A 22435-nucleotide genomic window follows, 5' to 3' on the forward strand; every position below is an offset into this window, starting at 1 on the left:
GCTCAATAATTAAGTAATTTTATAGCTTATTTCTTAATATCCAGGTTATATAAAATATACAGAATTATATGGACAAGAATTGCATAGAGTAAATGAGCAAAAAACTACATTTCTGGAGAAAAGATCCATACTATATTTGGAAGAGAGATATATAGATAGTCAGATAAGAAAGCATTGTAGTAACACCCCCCCCCCCATTGAGTAGATTTCTGATCTCCAGTTTATGTTCCAAGTCCCTTTGTTGCCACGGCTATTAAATCTATTCTACTATATCGCACGCACCAACCTAGCAAGATTCATGAATTATGATGATATAAAGTATATATTTTCTAGTTGAGAGACTAGGTGAGATATTATCTTGTATTTTTTTACAGATTATGCACAGGTTTTTAATGAATTTCTCAACTGCAAATACCTGAACTTTCAGTTTTGCTGCATCCATTTTTTTTCTGAATTCTTTCTGTAATCTGGCTTTTTCAGCAATGTCCCTTAGTTCCTTGTTCCCCAGTTCTTGGAGTTGCTTTTGTGTTTCTGCTAAATCAATTTTAGCCTGCTCTGCTTCATGTTCCAGTTGTGTTATTTTCAGAGAATATTGCTGACTTACCGATCGAGCATCATTACCTTAAAAAATATTAATTTTAAATAATGGAGATCTCATTTGTGACTTTTGGCATTGTAGCAGCTATTGTTATCATTTTTAAAAACCATTTAACATATTTATTACCAACAAAATTTAAAAACTGGTCCAAGTGATATTAAAGATGGCTCCTCATAAACATATTTTTTCTCAAAATAACCAGGTGGTAGATTAGGCAACAAAATTAAAATAAATGGTTCAACATAATTTAATGTAACTTTTTAGAAAAAAATCACAAACTGAGGATTGTTCCAATGATAAATGCTGTACATTGACTTTACACTGCCTTTTAAAAAATTGTTTTTTCACTGTGCAGCAATAATTATCTCATATAAAACCTGGTTCTTTTCTTTTATATATTTATATTCAAAGTGTAAGTTACAAAATAAATTTACCCGTTTTCACCAATTCTTTAATGAGTTCTTCTTTCATTCGGATATTAAGGGTAAGTTCATTCATTTTTTGCTTAGCAGCAATAAGTTTTAGCTCTGAATTCTTTAACTTTTGCACATTTCTTATTTGACTTTCCTTGATAAGTTCAATATCCACACCTTTAAAGAAAGTATACTGTTTTAATAACATAAAACATATTCTCTGAGAGGCCTAAAATATTAAATGTAAGCAGTTTTGGGTCTAACAGAACAAAACTAGGCTAAGTATATTATAAAATGAATTGCATTTCTGTACAAGATTTTTTTTAAAAGGTTGAAATCTATTTTTAGTACACAGTTAAGTACAGAAAGTTTATGAACACAAGTGATTATATATGAACACAACTACAGGAAGCCTTCAACTTATAACAGTTTGTTTAGTGACTTGAAGTTACAACAGTACTGAAAAAAGTGACTTATAACAATTTTTCATACTTATGACTATGTCAACATTGCCATGGTCACATGATCAAAATTCAGATGGTTGGCAACTGACTCCTATTTATAACAATTGCAATGTCCGAGATATCATATCCTTTTCTAACCTTCTCATAAGCCAAGTCAATGACAAAGGCAGATTCACTTAACAACTGTGTTACCAATTTAACTACTGCAGTGATTCACTTAACAATTGTGATAAGAAAGGTCCTAAAATGGGGCAAAATTCACTTAACAGCTGACTCACTTAACAGAAATTTTAGACTCAATTGTCCTCATAAGTCGAGGACTACCTATATATGTATCAAATATATGAATGTGGATTTCATATATAGCATAGTGAGTTACCTTATTTTTCGGAATATAAGACGCACCAGAGTATAAGACGTACCAAGGTTTTGAAGAGGCAATTTTTTAAAAAAATTAAGTAGGTAGATAGAGGGATAGAGAAGGAGAGAAATACAGTAGGTAGGGAGAGAGAGAGAGAGAGTGAGAGTGAGTAGTTAGGTAGGTAGATAAAGGGGGAGAGAGAGAAAGAGAGAGAGAAAGAGAGGGAGAGAGAGAAATATAGTAGATAGGTAGGGAGAGAGAGACAGTCTGCAGGTAGGTAGGTAGATAGGTAGGTAGGTAGAGGGATAGAGAGAGAAAGAGAGAGAAATACAGTAGATAGGTAGATGTTTCTGCTGGCACAGCACTTGATCAATGTAATTCTCATCAATCAATTAAAGAGCTTTCCAAAGGGGGGGGGAGTTTTTACACTCTGCAAATCTCCCCAAAACGGCCTGTTTTTCGCAAAAACGGACCCGTTTTTTTTTAAAGGCAGGAGTAGCCTGGGGGGGGGGCTTGCAGAGTGCTCCTGGGGGGTGAGGGGGCAAAAATGAGCAAAAAATAGGGACATTTTTTGTCAAAAAAATTGCACTGCCCATTGTTCACTCATTTCTGCCCTCCCCAGCCCCCAGGAGTTCTCTAAAAGCCTCCATAAGGTTATGTCCGGCCATTTTGGTGAAGGGCGGGGCTTTGGGAGGCAAAAATGCTATATTCGGTGTATATGACGCACCCAGATTTTCAGCCTCTTTTTTGAGGGAAAAGGGTGCTCTTATACTCCTAAAACTATGGTAGTTAAGCTTCCAGGTATAGTTTGAAAACTAATTGTGTGTACATTGGCCAATGCAGATAAACTTTAATATATTATTCAAAAATAGCATGCAGTAATAGGGAGTTATGTATAATATCAAAATATCACCTATAATATGTTAATTCTCATTTGCTGGCATTCATAATGATTTTCCATATTTATTGATTACAACTTAAAATGCTACATGTTTAAATCTCTGTGTAATAAAATATATTTTAAATTATGGTTTAAGTTTTACTGACATATTATATTCATTACATATTTGAATGCACTGCTGGGTTTTTTTAAGAGCCTGTTTGCTTAAAATATTTTAATTGAAAGGCATTTCAATAAATAAATATTTAAAGTATTAAAGAGCAAATATGTATATTTTATGAAATTTAATGTTAATATTATAGTACAAATGTCATCCTCATTAATTAATTATGCATTGCTTTGAATACAAATCCTTACTTCCAGATTCCCATTCCCATTTTATTCTTTGGACTACATAAGACACAATAATAGTTGTAGACCAATAATTGGTAGATCAATTTACCTTCTTTATCTGTAACAGCTTCTGTTGATGAAAGATTTCCGATTTCTGAAATGGCATTTTGCTGTACCTCTTTTCCTTTAGTTATATAGCTAGAAGAAGCCGGCTTCTGTGTCCATGTACGGTTTAAGGACTGTCTAAGTAAAAATTGAAGCAGGCATTTAAAGAAAAATACAGCTTGAGATGACAACTGTATTACAGATAGTCCTTGACTTGCAACCATTTCTTTAGTGACCCTTCGAAGTTACAACAGCACTAAAAATGTTACTTATGACTATTTTTCACACTTATGACCATTGTAACATCCCCATGAATGTTGAGATCAAAATTTAGATGATTGGCAACTGACAAAGTCAATGGGAAAGCCAGATTCACTTAACAACTGTGATGAGAAAGTTCGTAAAATGGGGCAGAACTCACTTAACTGTCTCGCTTAGTAACAGAAATTTGGGGCTCACTTATGGTCATAAGTCGAGGATAACCTGTAATTGTAAGCATTTTTACAGTGAAAGAATGTTTTATGAACAAAACATTGCTATGTATATTGCTACTAAATAAAAATGTGATTATTTTCTTTTGGCACATTTGTTATCTTGTTTATTTATTTATTTTTTTGTGTATAAAGTTTTTTATTTTTTCATTTTCATAACATATAACCACATGTATACTATTACATAGCCAACATTGTATTGTATTATTAAATGTTTACATCAATTCGTCTTACCATCAACTCCCAAAAACAATTATTGGCTCTTCTGTTCTCCATACACTATATTTGTACCTTATCCACCACTTTCTTCTCCCTCTCTCCTCCCCCTCTCTACCTCCTTTCTTCCCTCTGTCACCCTTCCCTTCTCTACTTCCCCTTCTTCTCCTCTCTCCCCTTTCCACTCCTTTCTCTTCTCTTCCCCCCCGCCCTCTCTCCTATCCCTCTCTTCTTCCTTTACCTCTCTTCTCTACTTCACCTCATTTACTTGGTGTATTTCAGCTTCTGAGAGACCTCCATTTTATGTTTATGGTATTTATAATTCCTTATCAATATACATATTTAATTTTAACATATACACTATCTTCCTCCTCCTTTTTTAAAAAAAGAGGGGGGGGAGTATACATATATAGTTATTGTGCTTTTAAATCTCCCCCCCCCCAGCCTAATTTGGGCTGAGATGTAGACCTGGTTACAATTCCCAGCTATTCTCATCATTATATTTATATAATTATGCATCCTTACACGCCCCCCACTTTGTGATTCTGTCTTTAAATCTCAATAGTTTTCCACTGTAAGTATATTTCATGTTCCCTCTCCATTTTTCCATATCTTGGTTTAGGTTACTCTTAATTGTCTATAAATGGCAATCCTTACTGTTCAATGTTCATTACAATTCCCTTAATCTACTAGATAGAAAAACAAGCAGTACACATCTCACTTTTTTCATTATCTTAGAAGTTCTATATATGTTCATGTTTCGTATATTTTAACCCATGCTTAATTGTCCTTCTATTGTCATATTCAATCAATTAGCAACTTAGTTTAATTATCATGTATAAAAGTGAATCACAAACCTCTGCTTTACAATCTCCCCATATCAGTTTCATATTTGTCCATATTCCATATATTTTAACCTTTATTTAATTATCTTTCCATTATCATATTCAATTAGTTAGCAACTCAATTTTATTGTCATATTTAGGAATAAACCTCTTCACTTTAGCTTTATATTTTCCCATATAGCAATTTCTAGTTGTCTGATTTTTTTTCCTAGTAAGTCTTTTGTCCCACTTCTCTATTCCTGCCTTCTCCCTTTTCTTTGTTTTGACACGTTCACCCTCTTCAATTTTCCCCAAGCCACCATCAGAGCTCTTTTATATTTCCCTTTGTTGGGGTGTAACTTCCTTCTTCAATTTTTTCTTCAATTTTCCTTATGCCACTATCAACGTTCGAAACATCTTTTGTTTGCTTTTTATTTCCTTTTGTTGGGACACATCCCTCCTTTTAAATTTTCCCCATACCATTGTCAGACCCAATGGAGTTTTTTGTCTGCTTTTCATTTCCCATCGTTTCTACCCCTTCATTATCTCCCCCCTCCTTCTTCCTTCCCTTATTTTTTAAATACCTGCTTCTCTGAGTTCAGAATTCTATTTAGGCTTGATTTTAATGAGTTTAATGATTTATGCATATTTTTTATAATTTCACATAGTTCTTCAAATTCCCACCTTTCCATAATGTCCAGTTCCAAAGTTACAGTTAATTATACAGATCTTATTTCAGAGTTCTGGTCCACCTTAAATTTATCTAATTCAACTGCTGTGGAGAAGAGCGAAGGAAGCCATTTTGATCTTTTGTTCTTCCTTAATGTTCAGTTCCAAAATTGCAGTTAGTTATACAGATCTTATTTCAAAGTTCTGGTCCACCTTAAATTTATCTAATTCAACTAATGTGAAAATGGAAGAGAAGCTGGAGCCTTCTTGATTTTTTGCAGAAAAAAACTTTGTATTTCCCAGTTCTTGTTCTTATTTTTTTTCCCTTGCCACCTCTCGTTATCTTTCCACCTCTCGTTAGTTATAGTTGCTCAAAATATTATTAATTGGAACAAATTTGCATACAGCCAAAGTCGGGTATGTTTCTCTTTGCCTTCTCTTCGCCTCCTGCTTTTCCAAGTTCTGATTTATGGCAGTTCATTAATTAGAACTTCCCGCACAGGCAAGATTAGGCTATCAGTTGTCAGTGAGAAAATAGTGCTTTTTCTTGATCTTTCTCCCTTGTTGCATTCCACCTCTCATTAATTAAAGTTGCTTAAAATATGTTAGTTAGAAGAAATTCGGATGAAGTAAATCTTCACACTCCTAGATTCCTTTAGAAACACAATCTTTTCAAGTCCAAAACAAAATCTAGAACTTGTGTTTGAGTGGGTTTGTCACTTCTCTACTTTCTCCTTTCTGTCCAAATTGTGTCAAGCAAATGGTTCTCTTTTGGGCTTGTGATTCAACTCTCCATTTTCCTCCTCCTTTCTTTCTTTTTGCCCAAATCCCAATCTGTCCATCAATATTATTTATGCTCTCAAGGTTCTTTGCCTTTTCCAAATTCTGATTTATAACTCTGGGTTAATAGATCTTCTTACCAGGCTTTCATCTCACCTCTGCACATTCCTGCTCAGCTGCTTTGGCCTGAAGCCAGCTTCCTGTGCAGCAATGCTGCCATGCTGCCACTCCGACTCCGATTCAGAGGGCAAATCTCTGACCTATAAGGGACCTGTTGCACGCCCTCTGAGTCTGGTGAGACAATGGCCCTTCTTCACACACACACCCAGGAGGTTCTGATCCAAAAACGGATCTCGGAATTGGTTTGTCAGACAGGGTTCATGTGAGATTCTTCAAAGCTCACATCCCCCACGTTTGTCCAGCTGGAGAACTTCTGGTCAACTCCTATTATCTTGTTTATTGATGAATTCAAAAACAGTTTTATAAGTACTATCGCATCCTACAGAAATACAACTTTCTATTAGCTATTCTGGAACTGAACTGCAATGTAGTTTAGGTGGGTTACCTTTGTAAATATCCAGAAATTGCAGTTATTGGGGTATAATGTCATATCTAGGTTACTAAATGATACAGGGGACAGAAATAATAAAGAACTTGTACTGAACGATCGGCAGTGGTTGCTAGTTGCCTATAAAGCAAAATTTAAAATGCTAGAGTTTATCTTTAAACTATAACTAGCTTAGAACTTGACAAACTAAGGGACCATCTCCATTCGTGACCCGTCGAAACCGCGTTCCACAAAAGCGCGGTCGACGAAATCGCGTATGTGACGTCATCACAACGCGACGAAAAAGATCGAAAAATTGAAATAAAAATTAAATTACAGCAAGCCGATTCACATAAAGGTAAGCGTTAGGTTAAGGGTTAGGGTTAGGTTAAGGGTTAGGGTTAGGTTTAGAGCGTTAGCGTTACGTTTAGCGTTGGGTTAAGGGTTAGCGTTAGGTTTTTCGTTAGGTTAAGGGTTAGGTTTAGGGTTAGGTTAAGGGTTAGGGTTAGGTTTAGGGTTAGGTTTGGGGGGGTTAGGGTAAGGTTTTTGCTTTATTTTTACATTTTTCGATCTTTTCCGTCGCGCTGTGATGACGTCACATACGCGATTTCGTCGACCGCGATTTTGTCATCCGCGGTTTTGTGGTAGAACCATCTCCATTAACTTCCTCTTACTCAGATCAGCAGAAGAGGACGCTTTGAAGGTCCCCCACCAGAAGTTACACAACACATTGTTGACTGTTGGTTCAGCTTCTTCCTGCCTGCTATAAAATTATTCTTTCACATTTAAATATATTTTCACAGCATGAGCTAACAGATATACATGTTAATATCACAAGCTATATATTGGTCATATCTGATTAAAAACATACCTAAATCTGAATCTTCTTCCACTCTTGGCATTGTTTTCATCATCATCATCATCACTGTGATCAGAAAAGCAATAATGAAGGACTTCATCTTGCTCTTCTATGTGATCCATCATGATCTGATTACGGGTCTGAAATCCAGCTATAACTTTACTTAAGGAATACATCGGAGGGCTTGTGTGTACCTTTTAAATAAGTTTTAAAAATAAATTTTTAAAACAGGTTCTGTTTAAAAATTACTCAGTGTATATTGTAGGGCAAAGTAACTTTATATGACTCAAATTCCCATTTTGGGGGAGAAGGTTAGGATGAGTTATTGTGTTTACATCTTTGCTTGTCCTGATAATCGGAACTATATTAGTTGCTATTTTTATTTATTTGTCAAAATAGAAATTTGCCCACCTCCATAAAGACTGTACAACATTAAAATTAGTAAGAACAATAAAACAAAAAGCAATGTACATCCCGAAGAGAAAACTTTCCAACTAACTTAAATAAAAATCCATAAGATAATTACCAACTATCTAATCCAGGTCTGGGGGAAAGCAATGTTTCACAGACTTTTTAAATGAAGTGGGGGTGGGATATGCAATTCCGAGGGATCTGCTATTACATAGAGCAGTCATAATAGAGAAGGTCAAAAGTCCAAGGCCTGTTTGATGAAATTATTTGACAACTGGAACCTGTAAGGTGTCCGCATTGTCCAATTGTATAGGATAGACATATGCTATCGTAGTCAGATAGCCAGGCCCTATGCCATGAAGGGTTTTATAGGTGGAAACTAGCATCTTGAATTGCACCTAGAAGCCAAATGGCAACCTGTTGAGCTCATGGAGCATTAGTGTTATGTACGAATGACAAAAATGTCCATTACTACCCACCTCAGTGCATTCGGACCAGCTATAAGTGTTCATCCATCCAGGACTCAACATGGAAAATTTCCAGGATTTGGGGCCCTAAATACCCACAGCCCCTCAGTCTTGATGTGATTGAGAGTAAATGTATTCCTCTCCATCCAGATTCTCAGCCTTCAGTCTCTGACAGCCTCATTTAGACACCAAGGATTGAAATGTACAATTGGAAAACATCAAGCACCGACAAATGACCTCGCTCAGTCACTTATGGATGTTAAACAGAAGGGGTGAAAATATAGAACCCTATAGCATCTACAAGTGAGTAGCCATAGGCTGCAGCGCCTTTCTTCCAATACCAACTAGAATTATTTGCATAGGGGGAAAAAACATAGCACAGCATCCTCTACTCAGTTCAGAAGGATACCCCAATTAATGGTATCAAAACCTGCCAAGAGATCTCTGGGATTGAGTGTATACCTCATATCGGCCTCTTCTAAAGGTCTTTATTTTATAATATCCAAATGACGATATTCTTTTTTTCTGACATTCAGAGATTATTCAGGCCAGTTCCCAATGCTAACTCTGCTATGTTCCACAGCTGTCCAATGCAGGCATATCAGGAATGGGCAACCTTTTAAAATATTGGAACAGAACAGAACAAAGAACCCAGCTCTAGTGGAAAATGGGGAATATCAAAACCACCAGATAGAAATGGAAGAAATGGAGGAAATAAATGCATTATATTTACCATCTTTAAATGGGATGGGAGAAATTATTCATTACAGTTTCTTTCCTCAATTGATCAACCTACAGATGTTCATGTTACCATAGTTCCCTTCAACTTTGATTAATAATTTGAAAATAATAAAGTTAATTATATATATATATTTTCCATATATACCTTTCGAGAATCCAATCTTAATGGTATGTTATTCATCTGCATCAAACTTTTAGTTAATGGAACACTATAGGGCCTTTTAGCTGATATTACCGCAGCTGGTCCATCTCCAGAAGCACCATCAGAGGCAGATGCTTTTGCCATTTTCTCCAATTTGTCATTTAGCTGGTTAATTATAAGTCGCTGCTCTACCATTTTTTCATTCTTGAAATGAAAAAAAAAAAGCATTTATTAAACTACAGAATTGCAGAAATTAAAGCCACTGAAATTTGGATTCAACTTAAATTTAAAATTGCATTCTTATATGGACTTACATGGGAATAAATCTTGATAACCCTAATTATAATCTTTTCAAACTATTTATGGTTGTAATATTTTGGTTATTATTATTATTGTTATCTATGATTGATATAATTGTGTGTGTGTGTATGTATGTATGTATGTATGTATGTATGTGTATATATATATATATATATATATATATATATATATATATATATATATATATATATAGCCTAAATAACTTGCAGAAAACTTAAATTACCTGTAACCTATTTGTATCATGTGCCTCCTTTAGTGATTCCAGATATTCATGATTTTCTTGTATCAGCTTTTGTATCTGATCTTGCAATATTTTTATTTCCAGTTCTTTTTCACTGAAGACTTCAGCATCTGTTGCAAGAGACTGCTAGGTAATAAAGAGAGAATGACTGAACATATGAAATGGAAGTCCACAAATAGAAATGCATTGTGATATTTGCTGCAAATATAGCAGTTATGCTGTAAGTACTGTATTGCATTAACTATATATATTTTATTGTATATAACCCAAGTATAGTATGCAAAAATTATGAATACATATTGTCTCAAACAATCAAGTGCCTTTAATTTAAACCAACAAAGTACTTAGTAAAAAAGCCTTTGCCACATTTTGATCTTCTAGGGAAAATGATGTGTATTAATAGCACCCTGTTGTTTCCTCAATTCCTGCAAATAATAATACTTTAAAAAACATGTCTTATATTTCATGTACGATTTGAGATGGGATAGCTAAAAAGAGAATTACCATGACTGGAAAGGAAATTGAATTCCAATTGTGAATGGTATAGTATTAATAACAGTTGTTCAGAGAGTTACTAAAGGAAATGTTCTTTTTCATCATTCTATAATAATCTTCCTAAACATATTTCCTTGTAGCAGCAGAAATGAGGAGAATTAAAATCTATTTTCTTGTGTCACTACAGTGCTTGGTACTGAACAATACATCTGCCATCTGGAAACTGGCAAATAGAAGGAAAAATGGAAAAAAGTAAATAAATAACCTAAGGAACAATTAACTTTTTAACGAATTTAATTACTTTCCGTAATTACAATCCACTTGGCTAGTAAGACATACTACAACTAAATCTAATTTATTAAATCTAGTTATATCAATAGAGTTATTATGACAAATATAACTGGCATTCCTGTTTGTTGTCATTAACTCCAAGATGCAGGGGGGTGGGGTGTCTCAAATAAAGAGTTTGGGGATGCCATAGGAGAAACAAGAGAAGGGCTGGTGTAGGCTGTATGCGAGCTGGGCTAAGATTAGGATGGTCTGGTGCAGGTCACATACAAGCAGGAATGAATGCTGATTGGACAAAAGAAAGATCGACTTGGGACCTTCTCTGCCAACCTCCCCATTGACTAGGCTTGTGAAGCCAGCAGGGAAGGTAAAAAATGGTGAACATATAACTGCAGCTCATTGTGAGTAACTGCAAGTTATGTAGTGCCGGCTGGCTACTACGCGGAGGAGAGCCTTTTCAGTGGCAGCTCCGACCCTCTGGAACGATCTCCCCGTGGAGATTCGTACCCTCACCACCCTTCAGACCTTCCGCGCAGCCCTCAAGAACTGGCTCTCCCGCCAGGCCTGGGGGTAAAGATCTGATCCGCCCCCACCCGAATGTTGGATGAATGTTGTTTACTTTTTAATTATGTGTTATGTTATATGTTATTGTCTGTATCCCCCTCCCTATGTTGTTAGCCGCCCTGAGTCCCCTCAGGGAAAAGGGCGGCCTATAAATAAACTTATTCAATTCAATTCAATGTACCCACGAACTGGGATTTCTATGACTGTTAAGAGGACACAAACCTGGAGGACATCTATTTTTTCATGATGACCATAACTAAGTGATCACTAAACAAATGGATACAAGCCTAGAATTAACTGTACATGTCAGGTAGGAAACAGATGTTTCAACCAGAAAATGGGGGGTTGGTTTTCAGGCTGTTTTTAACTCTGAAAAAGACAGGTAATCAGGCAGGTTGCGAATCACATTAAAGTAAGATTGTTACACTGTTACAGAGTTCCCAGGAGCCAGATAAAACGTAGAATGTAACATATGAATATTTAAACCCTACCATTCCAGGGAATCCATTATCTTTATTAACATCACTAGAGTTTTGGTTGAATGTATGGGTTCCTGATGAAATATACACTATATTGCCAAAAGTATTCGTTCACCCATCCACATAATCAGACTCAGTTGTGAGCGAATACTTTTGGCAATATAGTGTATGTCTGAGAGCTCGCCATGCCAGTATTACCATCTTTAGTCATACTCTTGCTAGATGTAGCATTATATGCTAATGATAACGACAGTACCAATCAGCCTTAGCATATTTTGGCCAGCAAGCCACAAGTACAACCAGTAAAACCCAAGTATGTTCATGTTGTTCTGTGCAAACTAGAATCTGATTCACCAGCTATCTGGTTATTACACATCCCATTCTAAAGATAGTCTTGGATGGGGTGGCACTGCCCCAAACAGACCCTGTGCGTAATCGGGTGTGGGTGTTTCTCCTGGACTCATGAATCCTGCTTGAAGAGTAGGTGGCCAGGAGGGCCTTTGCACAACTGCCGATTGTGTACCAGTTATGCCCTATCCTGGATGAACAATTCTTATTCACAGTCACTCATGCTTTAATCACCTTCCGTCTTGACTATTGCAACGTGCTCTACATGGGGCAGCCCCTGAAATGCATCTGGAAGATCCAGTTGGTGCAAAATGCAGCAGCCCACATGGTTTTGTGCAGACCTCGATGTGCACATGTATCACCTCTCCTGCGGGAACTGCACTGGTTGCAAATTGCTTCTGGGTGCACTTCAAGGTGCTAGTTGTCACCTTTAAAGCCCTTCATTGCTTTAAACAGGTTATCTGAGGGACTGTCTCTTGCCAGTTACACTTACCCACTAGAGCAGGGAGGTAAGGAATACTGCAAGTACCAGCCCCTAAGGAGATACATGTGCCGAGACCCAGAAGAACAGCCTTCTCCCTGGAACATCATCCCCCCCCCCCCAGACATTAGACTGGCCCCCACTTTAACACTCTTTTGGAAGGCCCTGAAGACGTGGTCCTGCCAGTGGGCCAGGGGATGGAGCCCATTAAATGGGTAGCATGAATACATGTTGTCACTGGGGTGGGGAGTTATTTTATTTTTTTTATTTTTTTATTTTTATTTCTTTTATATGGTGTTTTTATGTCCTTTTAAACTGCCTTGAGTTGCCATGTGCAAGTAGGCGGCAATATAAATTTTATAAATAAATAAAAGCTACACATGCAGTTTTCTCATATTCAAATTTGTACTAAAAAGGAAAAAAAGACAAAGCAGCTTTAACACATTTTACTTATTAGAAGCAATTTCTAGTGATCAAGATATACATTTCCTGTTATCTATAAGTATAGACCACTACCTATTGAGGCTTGACTTTCGGAGACCAAACCCCCACTGTAGGGAGGAGGAGCTGACCAGGTGGTTCCGCCCCAGGCGACTTATGGACCCTTTGGGGTTCCAGACGGAACTTGGGGTTATTCCTGATACCCTCGCCCGCAGTCCGGCAGAGACTCTGGTTGCTGCCTGGAACTTGGCAGCGACGAAGTCTCTTAACTGGATTGCGCCTCTACGGCCGCTCCGAGGCAGTGGATCCCGGAGGGCTCCTTGGTTTACTGAGGAACTCCGGGAGAGGAAGCGCCAAAGGAGACGCCTAGAGCACTTATGGAGATCCAGTAAATCCGAACCGAACCGAGCACATTTAACAACCTGCACCAGAGAGTACATTCGAGCAATTAGGACGGCTAAGAGAACATACATTGCCTCTCTGGTTGCGTCTGCTGAGTCGCGCCCAGCCGCCCTGTTTAGGATAACCCGATCGCATCGATTAGGCCTCCTCCGAATTCCATCTTCCAGCCAGTGCAGACTGGCAACTACCCGGAGGAGAGCCTTCTCGGTGGCTGCTCCGACCCTCTGGAACGAACTCCCCGTGGAGATTCGGACCCTCACCACCCTCCAATCCTTCCGCGCCACTTTAAAGATCTGGCTGTCCCGGCTGGCCTGGAGTTAAGACTCTAACCCCACCCGAATTGTGTGACTGTTGTGCTCTCTTTTTAATATGTTGTATTGTCTCCTTTTGGAATATTGTTTGTCTCCCCCCCCCCTTTTTGAACTGTGAGCCGCCCTGAGTCCCCCCAGGGAAAAGGGCGGCATACAAATAAAGGGAAAACTAAAACTAAACTAAACATGTCTGCAGGTAACAATTTCATATAAGGGTGTATTAAATTTGGTTTGATGAAAATGGAAGGCAAACGTACTGAACTTGTAAAATCTAGAGCTTTGCATAAGAAATACAACATTCTAGATTTGATGAAATTCCTTACTTTTGCAAGAAACTTTTAAAACAAAATTCATAGTGTTCAGTGGTTTCCCCGATTATGCATATTTCAGAAATCTAAGGGAAAAAGCCTATTGTATAACATTTTCTTCTGCTAATTTAAGATTCATTCATAACTATTTCAAGCTTACGTCCCACTAGGCCTACTCAATAATTTAAATAAAGCGCAGAACATTACTTCCATTAAACTAGCTCTCATAGGCAGGTAATGGAAATATAAGAGCTATGTTTAATAACCAAAGAAAATTATTTGTTTACAGTTCACATATGGAAAAAAAAATCAGGCCCCTGGATGTTGGATTTACCATCTTTATGATTCAGCCAATATGCATATAATTTGTAAAAGATCCCTAACAGAAGTAATGTTATAACATTTTCCAGAAATAATGTGATTTGTAATTTTTATATACTATATTGCAGCCTCCCCGGTCTGGTGTTTCCCAGGTGTGTTGGGGAAGACTGATGAATAACTTGTAATTCTTGGTGCTATTATTGATTTTCATCAGTTTTATAATGACAATATCCAGTGATCATTTCTGTTAACAGCTACATTCTTGTAATGTAAGCATTTTAGATCAGGGAGAAAGAGACAAAAAGATTTGCAAACTAAGGAACTGTATAGAAACAGTTCATACTGAAATGAAAATGAAATATTAGCCAAGAGATAGATAATAGAACCACCAAAGTTTTAAAAGAATGCTTCACTGTTTATTAGCTTTAAAAATAATAAAAAAATAATAAAAGATCTATGTTAGAAAAAGTAGCTAGACAAGTTCCAAAAGATAAGCTGAAAGACTTCTTAAGCTAAGGATGACTTGCCAAAACTCTGACCTTTGAAAAAAATCCATAATTTCCTGAGGGAAGATTTCTTATGCTGTATTAATGATTGCATATTGAACCATTTCCAAATAAAGAATCCATCTTTAATATTAAATTGTACTAAATTGAGGTATTGTTCTCCTGCTTGTTTTTTTAACATGCCTCTCAAATTATCCCATAGCACTGATCAAGCTGATATGCTGGAATGGGAGTGAAGGTAAATTCATTTGAACAAAACTTTGCCTTAATGTGCAGACAACGCTTCTGTATGCAATCTTTTATTAAATTTATCTTAATTTATAATACCCTTATTTATAACTTATAATACCCTTATATTTATAATTATATTTATAATTTATAATACCCTTATATTAAATTTACAGTAAGTACCTGATATTTCTTCAGCTCTCTTTTAAGCTGAAGAATCGTAATATGATATGGTCCTTCTTGGTCGGCTACTGTTCCACTGTTTACCTGGGGAATAGATGCCTCTCTCCTAAGTTCCTGAGCTACGTGGATCCATTCTTGCAGTTTTTCAAGTTGATTTTTTGATAGGTTGGCAATGTTTTTTAAATCAACAAGAAATAAATAAGCTTCTTCAATGCAATTTCTCAAATTAAAACTTTCAATTTGAAACTGAGCAAGCTGCTGTTCAAGACAACGAATTCTGTTTTTGTCTTGGCATAAATCCTGTGACCCTTGGCTACCAGAAGACTGTCCATTAGTTTGTTGGTTTTGCAAGGCTTCCCGAAGCAACTTGATGGCAAGCTCCATTTCATCTATACGATCCCAGTCTGGGTTATAGTTGACAATAGGTTTGTTCCTAATATTTTTTGCTCTGTTAGCATACTTGATGGAATTTAATGATTCATCAAAATCAGAAGAAGATGGACTAATACATGTTATCATGACAGTCTTTGCATTGCCTCCTAAAGAGTCTTTAAGGATACGTGTGATTTTAGCATCCCTATATGGAATGTGTACATTTTTTCTTTTTGGGTCTCCAAGTGCACTTATCACATTTCCCAAAGCTAATAAACCACTGTTGATCTGAATAGATTCTTTGAATCTTTCACCAGTATTGCCAGTTTTTGTAACTCTTTCTGATCCGGCAAGATCTACAAAGTGGAATTTAGAAGCGATCTGCTGTCCTGAATTTTTGGGTGAATTTTGTGCACCCTCTTTGTCCTTCTGCAAAGGCTGCTGTTGTTGACAGACACTGATGGTAAAAACAGCATGGGATCGGCTGGAATGCTCATTCATTTGGGTTGTCCCTGTATGTCTAGCAGCATTCCCTGTTTCCAATAGGCTCATCACTTCTTCTGTACTTTCTACTTGGCAATCTTTGGCACCAACGATTACTAAAACAATAAAGGTTATAAATATAACATTTTCAGAAAAATTAGATTAAGTTTTTAACAAATATATAGGCAAGCCAGTTATTTTTCAAGCAAGAAATAATTCATATAAAATAAAATATTATAAAATAAGCAGCAAATGAAGCTTTCATCAAAATGTATGTTGTGATACCACAAAGATGCTTTGCCTCTTACATACTCTGCATTGGTTGCAGAGTCAACCGAAAGTAAAGTAGGGGAAATTCTTGGATGTGCTGGTATATGTAGTTAGCTGTATAAAAATTTAATATTTTATGATGATCCACTGTGCCTCTAAGTGAAATAACAAATGGAAAAAAGCTTTAAATGGAGAAAAAAATATCCATAGCATAACAATGGGCATTTGAAGAAAAGATATGCATTGTTGTCCCAAAGGTGCTGTTTTCAAGAGGCAACTGGATTTTGTTTTTTTTCTTTGAAGACGTTTCGGTTCTCATCCAAGAAGCTTCTTGAGCTCTGACTGGATGGTGAGGAATGGAGAGATTTGTATTCCTTGCAAACAGCTGGTCATTTGCATTCTTTTAGTGGGTTGTTAAGGTCACCTGGAGGTTTATCTGTGTCATTAGGGTCACCTGAGTGGTGTAAATTGGTGTGGAACCTTCTTGGAAGGCATTCAACAGTTCTAAGAAGGCTCCAACCAATTTGCACCACTCAGGTGACCCTGATGACACAGATAAATCTCCAGATAATCTTAACAACCCATTAAAAAAATGCAAATGACCAGCTGTCTGCAAGGAGTATAAATCATTCCATTCCCCACCATCCAGTCAGAGCTCAAGAAGCTTCTTGGATAAGAAGCAAAATGTCTTCAAAGAAAAACCAGAACGTCCCATTGCCTCTTGAAAAAGCACCTTTGGGATAACCATGACCTGGATGACTGAAAATCTGCATAGACATGTATGCGTTGTTGCCATGTTTCCCTGAAAATAAGCCCTCCCTGGATAATAAGCCCAATCGGGCTTTTGAGCACATGCGCTAAAATAAGCCCTACCCCAAAAAAATCCATCCCTGAAAATATTGCAACCCAGCAGCAGCCATGAGGTGACCATGCTCACCACCTCCTGCACCTCAAAAATAATAAGACTTCCCCAAAAATAAGGCCAAGTGCTTATTTCGGGGGTCAAAAGAAAATAAGACCTGTCTTGTTTTCGGGAAAACATGGGTATTCTAGAAATATTCAGCTAAACAGTAACACTTCTCTAAAGGACTTTCCTGATTTTTTATATCTTTTTAAAGCAGAATAATGGAAAAAGATTAACTTTGTTGAAAGATGCTATTTTAGTTATGAGTGACAGTGATTATTAAACACAGGCAATTAAAGCATTACATTTAAAGTACAAATTACTTTGCATAAAAATTAAAGTTAATTTCCTCTGAATAATTCAAATTTAATAAAATGAACTTAACATTATTTTAGAGGTACAGTACATCTATAGAAAATATGAGCATACATTATAAAAATGTTTCAAAATTATTAGAAAACAAAAACTTAGTTGAAATTTATATTTCTACCTGTATTGCCCTTTTCATCTTCTCTAATATGCAAATCTTTCATAGATGTCTCTAGTTCCAAGAGATCTCGGAGTTCTTCTTTATAGACTTCTATGTACGAAACTTTAACTGCAAAATCAGTATTATGGTTTTCAGAAATAATCTGAAATATTTCTTGAATTGCCCGTGGAATAATACCCCTCTCTTCTTCTGCAACTGATGCTAAAATGAGAAAATAATTTTAATCCAAACATGGAGCTGAAAGATGCAGGCTCCGAAATATCATAGCAACACTGAAAATGAAGTAAAAGGAATCTGAATGACTTTTAGCTCAATATGCTGTGTGTGTGTGTGTGTGTGTGTGTGTGTGTGTATGTATGTATATGTATGTATGTATGTATGTATGTATGTATGTATGTATGTTGTATTTGTGCTGATAAATATTTGAGCATACCGGGGGTTGTAACTCTAAAATAGATATGTATGTATGTATGTATGTATGTATGTATGTATGTATGTATGTATGTATGTATATAGATTATATATATATAAGGGTCAGGGTCATATAAATCAGTCAGTCATACCATCAGACATTAAAATACAGGGAAAAAACGACTAATTATGGCTTATTTTTGGTATGGTGGATTGAAGGAGAGGATAGCTCTCATTTGGAAGGATTCTCCCCTTCTTCAGTTCCTGACAATGAGTGGTAGAAGTACTTCATAATTCCAGTGTGATGCTGATTAATGTTCTCATCATGTGTAAAGTTTTATTCACAATGAAAATGTCACCAGTATAATTTTAAATTTAGAATTACCCAACTTTTAGTCCCAACCTGTTCTAAAATGAAGAGCTAGGAACATCAATTATCAATAAATATTCAGTTTGTGAAAAGATTGCTCTTATTATTCCTTTTACAGTGCATTTTTTGATCATATAGTTAAATAACAAACTTTTTCAGAACATACCAATGTGACCTCCTCCAATAGTATAAGTCTTTCCAGAGCCTGTCTGTCCATAGGCAAAAACTGTAGCATTATAACCTTCTATCAAAGATGCTACCAATGGCTTAATACATGTTGTATAGACTTCATCTTGGGTTGAATGCTTGCCAAAAACAAAGTCAAAAGTGAAGACACGGTCCTTTCCGATGATAATTTGCTGAGTATTTGAGATTAATCTCACACATACTTGATGATTGTGAAGTATTTCTTTTGAGAGTAAAGGTCTTATTCGTACTGCCACTTTTACAGGAATTTCTTCCATTGCAGCTTATATGAGCATGTGCATTTGTTAATCTTAATATTCACAACTTTTCTTTAATTCTTTCTTCATACTATTCTCCGTCTTCTACATTTGACAAGGAAAGATATTCTATAGGAAGCAAAAAAATATTTGAGAGATTACTTTCCTTGAAATAAAAAAATGCCAAATCGAGGAACATTTTGTTTCTCAACCAAAGCTTACTACTGAATTAGCTTTGTATATAGTAACTGCTGAAAGGATAATATATGTTGTTTGTTCAAGAAGAATGATTAATTAAACTGTGGCAGTACCCTGGATGTCCAAAATAGCTTAAAACTCAATGGGCCCCATCTGGAATGAGGGTTACTCTTAACATAGGTGAGATATAGATGACCATAACTCTTAATCTCAATGTATGATTTACACTGTGCTGCTTTCAGTTGCTATTTCACGTATTCAGATTTTAAGTGAAAATCTGACTTTTCAAAGCCAGGTATTTTGTTACTTAAAAACTCATCACTAAAACAGTGGAAACTCCTTCTGTGATGCAATTTTGTACTGTTTTTTTTTCCTTTTGTGCAGGCGTACCTTTTTCTTAAACTTTTACCATTAAAAACCGCTATATACAAGTATGCGCTACATTATAACAGGCGTGTGCTACTACGAGAGGATTTTTTAAACCGTTGGTTTTTTTCACTCAACTTCCCCCCCATCCCTCCAACACGTTCAAACTCACCCCGTCGCTCCCTCCCTCCCGAGCGCATCCGCCTAGCTTGTGCTATTAGCGTTAAGCCTCCGGGTGAAGATCCAAACGGACTTGCTCGCGGCGGGACCAGCTTATCAGGCAGCACCTGCCTTGCCGAGCTTGCGACGGACCCTTAAGACTCCCACTTCAAGGCTGCCCCCCAACAACAACGGTAGCACAAATATGGAACCCACACCCCCTGCTTCCGACTTTTGTTTACATTGGTTCACTAGGCAACTACGAAACTCTCCCGCCGCTGACAGAACCAGCGTCTTTCCTGAGACAGCCGGCGCCGCCCTCGCCTCCTCTGATAGGTCGCCGAGCGTAGCGCGCTCTATCGGCGCAGCCGCATTGATGCCGGCATTTCCATCCGCCCGGTCTGGCAAGCGTTCCCGAAAGCTGAGGGCGAGAGTAATGCGCCTGTTTCTTTTTTTGCTTTTAAGGCAGGGTTGTCTAGCCTTGGCAACTTTTAAGACTCGTCGACTTCAACTCCCAGAATTCCCATGCTGGATTTGAAATCCACAGGTCTTATAGTTGCCAAGGTTGGACACCCCTGTCTTAAGCAAAGGGACCACGAAAATGAACTTAATTTACACTGAAGTGCTTCACTTGATTCCATTGCTACTTGATTACAAGCATAGTGGTGTGTGTGTGTGTGTTGGGGGGGAATCCTAGATGGCAATGAAACATCTAACTCCTCCACATGTTATCCTCAGATGTTATCATTCCCAACTCTCCTTGTTGATGCAGGGGGTGCAGGCATCTCACCCCTCTCCCCAATTGAAAGCTGTTTGGACAAATCCCCCCTAAAGTCAAACTTCAGGAACGGTTTATCTTCTTTACATGATACTGTATCAGCTGGAAGAATCCATGATTTTACTGCTGGTCCTTGATTTATGACCACAATTGAGCCCAAAAGTGAGAGAGTTGAGTTTTGCCCCATTTTAAGACTTTCTTGCCACAGTTATTAAATAAATCACTGCAGCTGTTAAGTTAGTAACACGGCTGTTAAGTGAATCTGGCTTCCCCCATTGACTTTGCTTATCAGAAGGTCACAAAAGTTTACCTTTATTGTCAGAATTCAATATGTGTGTGCAATGAGATTGTCTGATTCTCCCTTTGTGCACTCCCCAACCCAATATAACTCACAGTGAAAGACAGAAAATCCATAACCCAGTGTATCCTTCTAACAAACACACAATTCTATTGCACCATGTGAACTTAGCAATAGCAATAGCAGTTAGACTTATATACTGCTTCATAGGGCTTTCAGCCCTCTCTAAGCGGTTTACAGAGTCAGCATATCGCCCCCACAGTCTGGGTCCTCATTTCACCCACCTCAGAAGGATGGAAGGTTGAGTCAACCTTGAGCCGGTGAGATTAGAACCGCTGAACTGCAGATAACAGTCAGCTGAAGTGGCCTGCAGTACTGCACCCTAACCACTGCGCCACCTCGGCTCTTATTACATGTTGCGCCGGCCCCGCAAGTCAATTGTACTATGTTGTTGTAAACTTATTTTCCATTCAGAAGTCTGACAACCCACAGATAAAAAACTGTACTTTAACCTTTGTTTGGCTGCTTATGCTTCTATATCTCCTTTTCGATGGCAGGAGAATGAAGAAGTGCTGACCAGAGTGTGAGTTGTCCCTGAGAATTTTCCTTACTCTTCTAAGGCAGCGAGCCCTAGCGATGTCATCTTGTATCAAGGGACAGCACACAATGTTTTGTGCTGTGCTCACCACCCTCTGTAATGTCTTTCTATCCATGGCTGTCGAGCCGGCATACCACACCGTAATGCAATGAGTGAGGACACTTTCTATTGTGGACTGGTAAAAGGAGATCATCAGTTGTTGTTCCACTTTGTTTTTTTTGCAAGACCCTGAGGAAGTGGAGAGTCTGTTGGGCCTTGACGCTGCAACCATCATAAATACAGGTGAAACTCAAAAATTAGAATATCATGCAAAAGTTCATTTATTTCAGTAATGCAACTTAAAAGGTGAAACTAATATATGAGATAAGACTCATTACATGCAACTCCAGGCGATTGTACAAGACCCTGTATATATTTCCCATTTTATCTTACAATCCAAAAATATTCTAGTAGTCTCTCATCCAATTACTGCTTAGTCTTTTGTATCAACCAAGTCAACTACTTTGTTTTCCCGAAAATAAGACAGGATCTTATTTTCTTTTGACCCCCAAAATAAGCACTTGGCCTTATTTTCAGGGAGGTATTATTTTTGAGGTGAGGAGACAGCAAGCGTGGTCACCTCATGGCTGCTGCTGTGTTGCAATATTTTGGGGAAGGGCTTATTTCAGCACATGTGATCAAAAGCCCGATTGGGCTTATTATCTGAGGAGGTCTTATTTTGGGGGAAACAGGGTAGATGTTATATTTTAATAAACTAGGAGCAAGTTGTTTTTTCCTTTAAAGAATCAGTTAATAATCTTTTTGTTAACCTGGCCTTTGCATTTTAAAAATACTTTTAATAATTGAAATATTACTGATTGTTTTTGTTATTGATTTTATTCTTTAGTTGTAATTTCTGAATTTTTTTTAAAAAGTATTGTGTATAAACTTTGAATCAGTGTTGCTAAATGACATTACAATGTTTTGAACAAAATTATTCCTGATGAGCAGCACACAACTTCAGAAGGTACCATCAAATGTAAACTTAAATGGTCCTTACTGAAATGCATGTTTAGA

At 37.2% G+C, this 22435-nt stretch overlaps 1 protein-coding gene and 1 long non-coding RNA gene across 5 annotated transcripts in view; one reads left to right on the plus strand and one right to left on the minus strand.

Annotated features, from left to right (window-relative positions):
• Nucleotides 1–19234, minus strand: part of KIF27 (kinesin family member 27) — a 36467-nt gene extending 17233 nt beyond the window's left edge. The window contains exons 1-9 of the mRNA XM_032212726.1: nucleotides 18706–19234; nucleotides 17759–17959; nucleotides 15240–16210; nucleotides 9867–10010; nucleotides 9326–9526; nucleotides 7574–7755; nucleotides 3180–3313; nucleotides 1033–1188; nucleotides 416–621 (exon numbers count right to left, since the gene is read on the minus strand). Of these exons, the coding sequence (XP_032068617.1) occupies nucleotides 416–621; nucleotides 1033–1188; nucleotides 3180–3313; nucleotides 7574–7755; nucleotides 9326–9526; nucleotides 9867–10010; nucleotides 15240–16210; nucleotides 17759–17959; nucleotides 18706–19003 (2493 nt within the window). The 5' untranslated portion in view covers nucleotides 19004–19234. The remainder of the gene's footprint in view (nucleotides 1–415; nucleotides 622–1032; nucleotides 1189–3179; nucleotides 3314–7573; nucleotides 7756–9325; nucleotides 9527–9866; nucleotides 10011–15239; nucleotides 16211–17758; nucleotides 17960–18705) is intronic.
• Nucleotides 1–22435, plus strand: part of LOC116505482 — a 52676-nt gene that overhangs the window by 22641 nt on the left and 7600 nt on the right. For 3 of the 4 annotated variants that reach the window (XR_004254946.1, XR_004254948.1, XR_004254945.1), the window contains exons 2-3: nucleotides 9969–10104; nucleotides 21339–21661. This is a non-coding gene — a long non-coding RNA (uncharacterized LOC116505482). Of the gene's footprint in view, nucleotides 1–9968; nucleotides 10105–15030; nucleotides 15067–21338; nucleotides 21662–22435 lie in introns of all 4 variants that reach the window. The other variant, XR_004254947.1, reaches the window with a different exon arrangement.

This window comes from Thamnophis elegans, chromosome 3 (genome assembly GCF_009769535.1).
Source record: "Thamnophis elegans isolate rThaEle1 chromosome 3, rThaEle1.pri, whole genome shotgun sequence".
In the NCBI taxonomy this organism is placed as follows: domain Eukaryota; kingdom Metazoa; phylum Chordata; class Lepidosauria; order Squamata; family Colubridae; genus Thamnophis; species Thamnophis elegans.